This window comes from Macrobrachium nipponense, chromosome 10, assembly GCF_015104395.2.
Source record: "Macrobrachium nipponense isolate FS-2020 chromosome 10, ASM1510439v2, whole genome shotgun sequence".
NCBI classification, from domain to species: Eukaryota; Metazoa; Arthropoda; class Malacostraca; order Decapoda; family Palaemonidae; genus Macrobrachium; species Macrobrachium nipponense.
Window position 1 is genome coordinate 41,654,208 of NC_087204.1, and position 12,993 is coordinate 41,667,200.

The 12,993-nt window shown below is 36.4% G+C and overlaps 1 protein-coding gene across 7 annotated transcripts in view; it reads left to right on the forward strand.

Moving 5' to 3' along the window:
- The first annotated feature begins 1,267 nt into the window (after positions 1–1,267).
- The window catches only part of LOC135223581 (uncharacterized), a 25,668-nt gene continuing 13,942 nt past the window's right edge, over positions 1,268–12,993 (forward strand). The window contains exons 1-2 of one of the 7 annotated variants that reach the window (XM_064262116.1): positions 1,268–1,375; positions 8,040–8,614. In XM_064262116.1, the coding sequence (XP_064118186.1) occupies positions 8,107–8,614 (508 nt within the window). In that variant the 5' untranslated portion in view covers positions 1,268–1,375; positions 8,040–8,106. Of the gene's footprint in view, positions 1,376–1,518; positions 1,542–1,631; positions 1,877–1,930; positions 2,110–2,178; positions 2,375–8,039; positions 8,615–12,993 lie in introns of those variants that run through there. The other 6 variants (XM_064262120.1, XM_064262114.1, XM_064262115.1 and 3 more) reach the window with 6 other exon arrangements.

Here is a 12,993-nt window from a genome sequence, read left to right on the forward strand (position 1 = left end):
TTTGCTTCATGGGAGTCGATGGTGTTGAAGCAGTAATGCTTAATACCACCACGAGGTCAGTCCTAAGTAAATAGGCTGTCTGAAACATACGGATGTCACTGAGCTCCAGATGATCAGCTGCTATTTGAGAACGATTCCTGCCACAAGTTCACATTCTTCCCCTGATAAGGATCAAGTTGATTTGAATTCCAGCCTACTGCCATACATTAGGGAAACAATATCTGTGCGAGTTCATATTAATACAGATGCAGCAGTAGTCAGTATTCATCGACTGAACTGCCCTGGAAATTTTGTGCACAGGATTTCATCCACGATTAGGAATTGAAGTAAGAATGAAGCAGTGCCTGTGGTGTTGACTTTTATTTGGAGCCATCCCCGCTTGAAGAAAAGTTTAATGTTATACACACACATTTAGATATGCATGTATACATATATATAATTTATATATATATATATATATATATATATATATATATATATATATATATATATATATATATATATATATATGCGCACACACAGACACACACTTTTATACATATGCATATATATATATAAAATCACCATCATACATAATTGTTGCTGACACTTACTCATAATAATAATAATACTACCAAGTATCAATAAGCTACAAACATGACAACAGAGCACATCAAGACCTAGTAATGTCTGATCTGTCGAGTAGGATTACATAACGGTCAAAAACGAGAAAACATCAGTGCACTGGCGTGACCATAAGAGCCCCATTCAGCGGGATAAGGGGACCACAGGAAAGACCCATCGCTTAATTAACGAGAAAAGGTCCTGCTGCCACACGAGCCTTCGCCACAAAATTATGAGACTGCGCGCAGCCAATTAATGCCCATAATTTTCCCCTCGACAAACACGGTGCTTTATTTATGCTTTGCAAACTCGATACCGGGGGCCGTTGATATGTTATGCGTTTTTTCTTCTTTTAGTAGGGTGTGTGTGTGTGTGTGTGTGTGTTTGCATGTGAGTACGCGCATGTATGTAGATATATACATATATATATATATATATATATATATATATATATATATATATATAGTATATATATATATTATATATATATATATATAGCTCTTCATTTTGTCCTTAGAGATTATAGCAAGTTTAAGCGTTTAAGTGTTTCACGGCGTCGTTACTGTAGCTTTACTGTAAAGTAAATATTGCGTAGCATTGAAAGCGAAGAAATGTCTCTTTATGGGTTTACGCGCCTCCCCGCTGCTGCCAAGCATAAAGAAAGCAATCGTTGTTGAATCCGGAGTGGTGGCTCTCACTGGGTAGCAGAGGACGGCGGTGGAGGGCGCTGAAGGAAATAGCGAGAAAAAGAAACTTCTGTTGAATGCCTTGAGTAAGAGGAATTTGAGCTTTACACATTACTGAGTAACGGCTCGTGCTTTTTTAAGGACGTAATGAAGATTAGACTAACATCTCCATCCTACGTCGTTGTGGGAGTTGTTCGTGCGCGCGTTGTGAGTGTTGGGGATTTGTGGGGAGGTTTCATGATCTCCAGAACTGTAAGTTACCGAATAAGACGACTCTGGTGTGTAGCTTCTTACTGAGTTCAATGATATATGACAAAACGGTTTCCGACGACCCAGTTATCAAGTGCCACTATCCTGTGGCCTTCTTGCATCCTGTCTACCGTTCGCTTTATCAACAGGGGAACCCATCCGATGCCCAAACCCCGCCTTCACCGCGGCCCCGACCAAGCCTTTCAGTCAGACCTTCGCCAGTGACGCCGACGGGACAAAAGCACTGGTGTGTGACCGACAGTCCGTCTTTGAAAACCTCCCTGTGTTTCTGCGAATGCGGATAATAACATTGCGTGTGACAGGATAAATATTTCAGCGTGAGGATAAATAAGAAGAAAATATCGTGACCGACCTCATTAGTCTTACCTCACTCTGAGTGTGTGAAATCGGTTATCTTGAAGAGGGCTTCAAGTGCCTTGATTGATGAACTGTCTTGAAATTGCTATAATCTGAAGACCCCAGAAATCTTTGCGGACACTGCGTGTGTGTTGTCTTGGATGTCATTGTGAAGTTAAAATCTGTCTGAAAAGGACAAAGGATATGTGAGATGGTTAGTGGGGTACTTAACGTGAATAATGACTGCATACACGACAATCATACTATTCATGCCCGTGAATTCATTCATGAGATGACGTAAAAACATTTTTTGTTTATTTTAGGAAAAGTTCAGCCCAGCATTCGTGGAAGACGACCTAACCAGTGATGAGTGTAACTAATGAGCAACAAATGACTGTAAAATGTCGTGTTATATCAGTGACATTTTCTCTTATCCCTTTCATTACGAAACCGCGCTCTTGGAAAGATGAGGCGGACGGGTTGGTTGCTGTTTCTCTTCGTCTCTCAAAGTTCAAAATGAAGATTTCTTCATTTAATTTCTAGAGAAAAATGTACAAGGATTTTTTATTTTCTGTGCTGCATATTCACTATACACGTGTGTATGTCTGTGCGCGTGAAGAATACCGTTGTATTGAAGCACTTTTTGCCTTTGATATAATGTAAGCTATGACTTCTTGGAACGGGCTGTGGAATATCTTACAAAAAATTCAGAGATGATCCCTGTTTTCAATGTAGTGTATTTTTTTCAGTTCCCCAACTCTTTGTTTACATTACGCCACGTGTTTCAAGCCGTTCAGAGCAGTCTATGCCAGCCTCACTGTCTAACATTTTGTTATGATAATACATGAGCTGTAATTATTTATATTTTGGTAGGCTTATAGACGTACCTAGCTCCAATGTTAATCATCGCGACGAAATTGACAAAATCCCATCCATTTTTATTCGTTGAGATTCCACATATATACTCTCTCTCTCTCTCTCTCTCTCTCTCTCTCTCTCTCTCTCTCTCTCTCTCTGTGGCAACGTACAAAGTCCTACGACTGAACAAGGTAATGACAAACTCAAGTGAAACGCCAAGCTGCATTATAACCCGATCTGAACTTGAGGATGAATGTTGCACAACGAGCGCCTTGAAAACTCAAAAGCTAAGGACCCGTGAATCATCGACTCTTGCTTACAGAAGACGGAGTAAACAATGATGCCTTGTGCTTCGTTTATGTTTTTGTTTACATTCAAGCGAAGTAGGTAGAGAATAAAGGGGTTTCTGGCTTCATGTTGGCCGCGCACCTTTTGTTTCATTAACAAAAAGGCTGCCATTAATGGGCAGTGTTTTAACGAACTTAATTCAAACCGCAGTCTTTCTTGTTTTCCAAATGGGTACCCCCGTATCATCTGTATTCAACAAGAACTTTTTTTTTTTTTTTTATTAAAAATAAGTCTATTTTGGGTATGCAACTAGTACTTGTTTCTCCAGCGACGGTAATGACTTCGCTTTGATAAAAACCAACGACTTACTACTCGTAGTTAGAATGTCACTCTTGGATTATGTCAGTAGTAGCGTCATTCTACATAACGGTTACCTGTCTGGAAATATTTCAAGCATCCAAGAATAATAACTAGTGTTAGTTATCTATTAATTTATTTATTTACTTTTTTTGCCAAAAAAAAAAATCTTTATTCAACCACCGACAGCAGGCATTCATTCTCCCGATAATCCCTGTATATTCGTTCACACTTAGGCTGATCCCCCGAAGAGTGGGGTAGGGGGGAAGAGGGGTGACTTCAGAGAAAAACAAGACAACAGCCATCGCCTCATTCATCCTCCATTTGTTCCTTTCGCCTATGAGTAGTGGCACGTCGAGACTGCATTCATGTGCATAGCCACTCGCCTTAGCTTGCTTTCCCTTGGGTCTCAGGAACATTCTTTCTAATACTTCTAGCAATCCCTCTACCTAATAATTCCTAGGTCTCCATCGCCTTCATTTCAAGATTCCTGAATTATGTAGACTTTTTTCAAAGCTGTCCTTTTCCATTAACCACTTCAAAATAACTTGGTATGTCTTTTTAAACCCTTTTCAATCAATGTTTCTCATGTTATAAAATTTTCTTACATATATTGTGCAGATAGGTCATCTGGAAAGCCTCCTTCCTCTATTTTTATTTTCTTCAACCACATAACTTTACACTTAACACGGGGTTGCCGTTACTTTTCATAGATTCATTCTCATTTTCCGCCTGATCTCAGTCTCGGGGAACATGATGATAAAACATCGAAATTTGACACACAATGGGACTAGATGAGAATATGAAAATAACAAAATACCGCCGATGTGGCGCCGACTAAAGAAGCTGAAATGATCGATAAAAACGATTGAACACTTATGCCCCCAAAAACCTGAGTAAATTGCTCTCGAATTGTTTTGTACGTAATGCTAGGAAGCATTGAGTTTTTGTTCATTTGTGTCACTCATAGGATGTACACCTGTCAAAATAACAATAACTATTTATTTTCATCACATGATATGGAAAAAATGCTATCTGCTAAAACCTAAACCTGGCTGTTTAAAAATCTCCGTAGAGTTAGTTCTCCCTCTCCATTTTCTCATTCTCGTAAGACTTGCATCTTGTCTTAAACATCGCAAATACTACACTCTTACATGTCATGAAAAAGACCGTCTGAAGCCATTAAAGTTAAATGAACGAACTTGTAAACAATAGTTTATATATACGTATATACATATGTGTGTGTATGTATAAGTAATATATATATATATATATATATATATATATATATATATATATATATATATATATATATATATATGTATATATATATATACATATATTATATATATATATATATATAATATATATATATATATATATATGTGTGTGTGTGTATATATATATATATATATATATATATATATATATATATATATATATATAAATATATATATATTACCCTCATGACAATACGAACTCGACAAAATTCGCAGTGAATTGTTTTTTACAAGAGTATCAGATGATAAACGAAATGTTCGGATTAACAATACTTAAATATCTCCATTAAGAGAAAAGAACGGAGATGCAAAAGCTAATCAATTCGATCTCAGTGTTTGAAAGAACAATTGACTCGGTCTCTCAAAGGATCGCTCTCCTCCTCTACCTTAACTGAAGGACCCTAAGAATAGGTCATTGAGTGGCTCGGCGACGAGTGCCCCCTGTCTTCGGAGTCCTGAGCCAAATTGACAGACTCCTTTGCTTGCAAGGAGATGAATAGACTGTAATGTGGCCATTTTACCTTGTTATCATTTGTTTAAATTTCCAATGCGACGACATTAATTCCCCTTTAGGACATCCATGATGGAGATTCCGTCTTTGTTTTCAGGAATATTACTTCCGGGAAATGACCACCTACGTGATTCATAACTGAAGCCATAACCGTGTGAATGCAATTTCATGAAAATAGACGTTGATTTTTATCAATAGGAAAACGTGCAGATTAGTCATTCAGCAAAATGAAGAAAGTAAAGGCACTCTGACTGACCAAAAATGGTCATGGTTCCACCTTGAATACATCTAACCAAGCCCTCGACAATTTCATTGATAAAACGCTGTTCGGCAGACCTGGCTGTTTCACATAAACCATTATCACATTGTCGCCATAAAAGCTTAATTCGACAATTGTCACGAATCAAGTGACGTTGATGGATGGGAAAGAATGACCCCCAGAAGTCAGTTAAGGGGAAATTGGTCTTCTAAAGAGCTCTGTCTCCGCACGGAGGAAAAAGGATGCGTTCATTAGGCGAAGGGAGAAGGATGAGAAGAAGAAGGGAGCGATTGAGGGAGTAGGGCCAACGCGAGGGAGCGATTGGGTACATTGCATTGTTGCAGATCGTTTGGGAGATTCTGGAGGTTCTCAATTGACAAGTCAATGCGGGACAATTCTTTCGCAGTTTCTTGCGGTGGCCTCCTCACTGCCTCTCGATTGCTTTGAAGCCTCCTCTCCTTATCATGGCTGGCGACTACGGGAATTTCATCGGTATAATTATGTGAAGACGTCTGACTTAAGTAGCAGAGTGAGGACTGGCGTTAAGTAAAAAAAAAAAAAAAAAAAAAAAAAATTTCAACTAGAGGGCCAAGAGAAATTTTTAACATTCCGACAGGATTTTAAATTTTTCACTGGTGGCACTGTTTTTATTAAATATGCAATTCAATTAAAGTACACTAGCTTTCAAACGTGCCGATTCATGTACTTGCACTTACATGCATACCATAACAAACGCACACAACTCTACATTTTCTTCTTCATTTCCTTTTAATTAAGTTGCGCATAGGTTTATTTCCCATTTTTTCCTTTTAGCATGATGGTCAATAGATATAAACAAACTCCTTTTATTTCCATGCAAAGATTAAGGAACACCAACTGAAAGCCCTTAGTTATGAGACAAATGAAGAGAAAACGGAAACAAATAAAGAGAAAGGAAAAAAGCTGTTTATAAATGTCGTCATTTATCCGAAAGATAAAATATATAGATATGAAAACAGAGACGTGTCTATCTTGAAGAAAGCACCGAGCCCTCTGTTAATTATTATTAGATCGAGGAACACTGAAGTGAGGAAGAAACTTCCTTTTGGCTACATATGGATCAAAAGTCCCCAGGCCAGATCAGTCTGATTTGATTTAGTCTTTTCAAAGGAAACAAATGAACAATCTTGTATGGTGGTGTTTTTTGGTGATGCAAAGTCTTATCTTGCAGTGTTCTAGGACCTTTGTTTTACGGAACATTCACAAATGATATGAAAGTCAATTTACGAAATAAGAAGTACAGTATCCAGCTGATGCTATCTCTTTACAGTTTGATGTTATCAAGCATAAAACGCGGTGACTTTTTGTAGGTAAAGCTGTACATAATGATTGTGAAAATGTGACATGTAAATTATCCTTAACTCAAAGCTTTCTATATCCCATATCTATAGAGATTAGTGTCATTGCCCTAGATCTTTTGTTTTTCCATATTAAATACTGAACTGTATAGATCTCTGGCTTTGCCGGAACTTTATCCTTTAGGCAACTGTCATCATAATTTGGAGCATCACCCAATCCCGTATCGTAAGCTGCATTTCAAGGGGAACTTCGATTAGCATCCTTAATGACTTTATCCCAAAACCTATTACGTGCTTCTTGCTTTGCAGATTATCAGCATCCACAGTTTGTTGATTTGCTGCAGCCCCACACTAACCACAGAAATTTTCCATCCAGTTCAGTATCAAACTGTAGGATGGTCGGTTTGGTAGTGTTATTGACAAGGCTTTGACGTATTAGTTTTCCCGCTTGTAGTTCACGCATTCAGATGCCTATCAATTTTGTTGATTCACGTTTACTGCTACTCATCTGGCATTTTGTACTTCTTTTCCTCTTCCGTTTTTACCATATGGGCGTTTCTCTTCCATATGAATATTCACTCATTTAGTTTATGGTGTTGTGGTTTATCGTAAGATAATGAGAAAGAAATTGGAGTGCTCTTTGTGCTAGGAGATCAGCTTCCTCCTTTCCCTTGATTCCTTCGTGGATGGGGGTTCTTCAGTCTATCATCAATCGTGTGGCTTCGACTTGATATTCCAAGTCAAGACCCTGTGTGTTTATGTCATTATTTCAACAAGATTGCTGGTTTGACCTAGATTACTAACCTTTAATCAAAGTGTGTTGGTTTATCTCCTTGCATTGTCTGACGGCCTCCAGTGACCAGCAGAAAGTACTATAGAGATAAATTTTCATGCTACAGAAAAAGTCATCTCTAGAATGATAGTTCATACCTTAACAGTGGCCATTGCTGATCACTTAAAGCTGTCAATCAATGCAAGGAATACACTAAATACTGAAATCTAAGAGCCTGTAAAGAGATAGAAGATTTGGCAATAACTGCACAGATATAGTTAGTAACCGCGTATCACAGGATTTTTTTTTTAAATGAAGTAGTTATTGTATTTATTCCGCATTATCACATCGTTTAATCCAAACATACGAATTTTTCATGCCATGATCGATGCACCCATATCTTACTGAGAACAATAATAGAAATCTCTTGTATATTTACATCTAAGACTTCATTTCTTCTTATCGCTGTATCTGTATTTCAGGATATAACAACTGTGTGCCTATTATCAAAACGTTAAACTGCAATTCAAGATATAAGCCTTTGATATCATGGAAATCGACAGCACAAACTGCCTCATTTCCTTGTTGTTGCTTAGTTTGGTTACCTGTGGTGCTTTCGATAATGTTCTCAACAGATCAAATGAGAGCCCACATAACGAACAGACTGTGACTGCAATTCCAAGACTAGTGAATGATTCTGGACTGACAGAACGCCCTAACTCGGGTCATGAGTGTCCAAAGACAAGCGCTCAGCTAAGAAAGAGCAAATTTACCAGAAGAAACTGCACTGAAGTTCCAGAGGAAAAAACCCCACTCACTGACTACATCCAAGAGCATGTCCTGCAGATAGATGGCGATGCTTATCTGGACATCGGCGCCTACAACGAATCGTCCATGGAAATACCAGAAAGACTGCCCAGCTATGTGGGCAATATCTATGGCATTACGGTAGTGGATGGGAGCAAGTGCATGCTGCAGTTCCTTAGTATGGCTAAGGGATTTGTGCTAAGCGAAAATATTACCAGGTGCAACTCTCTCAAGAATGTGACGCTTGCAGGTACGTTGCTTAAAAGGATACGTTTAAAACTGTAGGTCAATCAAGAGATATCAAATGTTTCCTCCGCATAATTATATATATATATATATATATATATATATATATATATATATATATATATATATATATATATATATATATATATATATATATATATATTCTTATGCTGTTGCTTTTCGCAATGCACATCTCCTCTTAGCAACTATGAAATGCTATAAAAGTGTTTGCATGTTTTCAGATTCAGTATTGTTTTTGCTTAGAGTTAATATGTTCAGTGATGTGTGTTCAGAAATAAAATAAAATGTAATTTGAAATTAAGAATAACGTAGGATGTGAACAGAGAGAGAAATTTGCTTGTTCGAAAGGCGGACTTCTCATTCGTCACATGGAGACACGTGGTCAGTTTTATTATTATTATTTTTTTAAATCGCCTGTTTTGACAAGTCTCAGTCTCGATTCATGTTAAGGTTGCATCATCTTTCGTAAGATTGTTCTAGAAGGATTCTGCCTAAAACGTTTCACATATGTCTGATACATTTCATTTCATATAAATAGTTAAAGATGTTTTTGTACTGAAAACTGTCTAATGTTACTGGTAAATTAACTCTTATATCTCTCGATTTGTCAAAAGAAAATTTGTTGGCTCGTAAGTACTTTAAATTTGAAATGGAAAGATTTGTGGTCTTCACTCACGGATATGACTACATTTGTTCCATTCGAGAAAATTTCATAATCATATCTATTATTTTAAGAGACTTTTATTGTCTTAAACCGTGTAATAATAAATGTTATTTATGACTTTAATCCCACTTTCTCGCTATTGAAAGAGAATTTTTACGATATTAGTAGTGTTTCGTAGTTCAACCATTTTGGGGCCGTGATATCTTGACCAGTTTCCATACGAAGAGATAGTAATTATGTCATTCTGAGACTTATTCTTGCGTTGCATAGAAGGGCGTGCCGAAAAGCCTCTCTCTCTCTCTCTCTCTCTCTCTCTCTCTCTCTCTCTCTCTCTCTCTCGTATGAGAGAATTTTGATTTTCACAATAACGTAAAGATTTTGTACTTGGTGGTTGGTCACTCTTAAGTTTTAGATTTATTTAATTATTAGTGTTTATTTGTGGAATCTGAGCAGACAGTGTGCAAGTTTGTAATGACGCCTTCTTTTTTGGAATACTATGGTGAATTTTTGGAACAATATAGTGAATTTTGGAGCTGCAGCAGAAACATAATTGCTATACCAAGGTAATGTGTTATTACAAGTTTTGAGTTGCAACTTAAAAACGTATTTACAATGGTTTGGTGAAACTATTTAATTTTTTACACATTGCAACTTTTTTCTGTGTTTAATTCTTTTGAAGCGTGTTGTTTTTCGTTACCCTTTCTTATTTTTCACATTTTGGTGGTGAATTTAATATTCTTGTACGTTGTGTGTTTTGTTTTGCATTCAAAATTTGTTTGATTAACTTAATTGTTTTCATTAATTAATCATTGCATATTTAATTAAATTTAACACTTGTGAATTAATTTGCATTTACTTAGAACTCTTTTCAAATTTTAATTGTTGCTTAATGGTTTCAATTTTACTTGAATAATTTAATTTTTGGGGTTAATTAATTTTTCTTGGTTTTTGCGATAAATTAATCTTAATTTACGTTTACTTAATAATTAATTCAAGAATTAATCAAACTTTGTGTTGTTTTCAAATAATAGTAAATATCCCTGAGATCGTGAATTTTACTTATAAATTTTGAGCTTAATATTAAATTTTTGTATTTAAAATTTTTACGATGTTTTCTTATTTTTCACCAGTATATTTAATTTTGTTTAGATAGCAATATAGAGTGGTAAATGAGCTGATTTCCTTCAATTTACTTGAAGTGAGTTAGAACCAGGGAAATACTTAAACTTTTTAAAGTTGTTGATGGAGTGATGCCCTTTAATTAATTTAATTACATATAAGACTACCTCACACCTGTTTTAATGAACTTAGTCTGATTTATAAGCTTTTAAGGGATTACTATTTCCTTTAGAGTATTCAGTCGTATTTTATCTGTGATGAAGGTTCAGATGCCTGGCTGTTGCGAGGTAACTATTTTATGATTGGTAAGTGTAGTAACCAGATATTTGGTACTTCGTTACTATATATATATATATATATATATATATATATTATATATATATATATACAAATAAATATATGTGCGTGTGTGTGTGTTTGTGATATATACGATATACACACAGCATCTATATACATACATATATAGTAGATAATTTCACACACACACACACACACACACACACACACACACACACACACATATATATATATATATATATATATATATATATATATATATATATATATATATATATATATAGCCTAATTGTGCATATCGCCAGTATGTATGAGGTTGTGGAAGACGTTGGATGTCTAGCACAAAAACGTTTTCTTTTGGAGAGAGGAATTGACACAAAAAGAGGTGACCAGCTGTTGAACCTCTGTTTTGCTTATTCTTTTCATACTTAGAATACATGTCATATTATGAATTATTTTCATGAAGACGTAGTCTGCTAAATCCCCTTTCCATTCCCTGATTTAGTTTTATGCTAATTTTTATTATTATTATTATTAAAGGCAGCATCCATCGTCTGACTTACTATCAGGGATGAATCTTAGTTCAGACTGTAACTGATTTAAATGAATGAATTTTGATTTCCATATTTGTTTATGACTGACTCTAGTTTTCACCAATTGAATTTTGATCTACATATTTTTTTATGACTGACGCTAGTTTTCACCAAGTAAAGTGTTCTGCTAAATGCGTTCAAGACATTACACAACCGCTACAAGGGTTTATTTGCGCACTTACAACATTACGTTCTGTTGGTCTGATCAATTTTTGTACTAATAACTCGATGGCATTTAGTCAACTGTGTAGATGCAAAAGAATAACACTTTTTAGGTAAAATATATTGCGTTGGTTTTACTAGTTTTACATTGATATGACTGCAACTTATGAGTATCAAATCGTTTTATCATAGCTTCAGAGGCCAGCAGAGCTGGACCCCGTAGGGGGGATAGTGCCGTCAGTGCACCTCATTCGGTGCAATGTAGGCATTACTTAAGGTTCTTTGCAGCGTCCATTCGGGCCCTAGCTGCAACTACTTTCATTCCTTTTTCTGTACCTCCGTTCATATTCTCTTCCTTCCATCTTACTGTCCACCCTCTCCTAACAATTGTTTCATGGTGCAACGGCTTCGAGGTTTTCCTCCTGTAACACCTTTCAAACCTTTCACTGTCAATTTCCATTTCAACGCTGAATGGCCGTAGTTGCCCCAGTGCTTGGCATAATGCCAAAAAAATCTATATAAATCAAATAAAAAAAAGTAGAGCTGGAAATCCAAAGATCTTCTTTAGCCTGGCTCGAAAAGAAGAAGAAACCGATGGTTGATATAAAAGAGATGGCCTTGAACCCCTAGATAAAGATAAACCTGCCTCTTACCGAATGGTAAGTTATAAAAAGGAGTTCCAAAGCTTGGCAGTAGAAGGAACAAAGTGATCACAGAAATTTATGATGTGAGCATGACTGATCTCAAGAGAATAAGTGGCTTGGCAGGTATGACGAGGCCACTAAAGCGGGGAGAAGACTTTCTACGATCTCCACAGAACACTCACAAAAATAACACCTTCAGAAGAGATACGATGAGGCCACAACGCAGCAGAGAGAAAACGCTCTAGGAAAAAGACAACGGCAAAGACACTGATTAAACCACCCAAAATTTCAAGAGTAACATTCCAGACAAAGATAAAACAGAGGTCAACTTAAAGATTTAACAATTTGAATGAAAAAGAGTAAACGTGTGACTTCTAAAATATACACCTTATTATAATGGCAGCAGATTTGCCCAACTGAACTAAATGTTTTTCCCATGACGCGGTCTTAGTCATCTATTCATTTGGACAATCATTTGTGCAAACTGAAGGTGGCCGCACTTTTCAGGTAACGATTTTTTTTATTTATTTCTCCGCTTTCTTTATTTCCATCTCAGTATCATGGAGATATTGCATATAATTCAATTTCGCTTTTAGTCGTTGAACAGTTAATGTCATTTAACAAAATTCATTTACCTTTAGTTTTTATATTTACTATGTCACTGACCCAAGTGGTAAAGCAGCTTTTGCCTTCGTCAAGGAGGTTATGTTGGTGGCTCGGTCGTCAGTCTGTCACTGTCAGCAGGATCACGTGGGGACTACAGTTTGGTTGTTAGGAGCTTACGTAGATCCAAGACCCACTTAGGTCCTACGTAGATCTTGGTTAGGAGCAAGGTCTAGAGACCTTGGTTAGATGACGGTAAATATCCGCAGTCGATGTCACT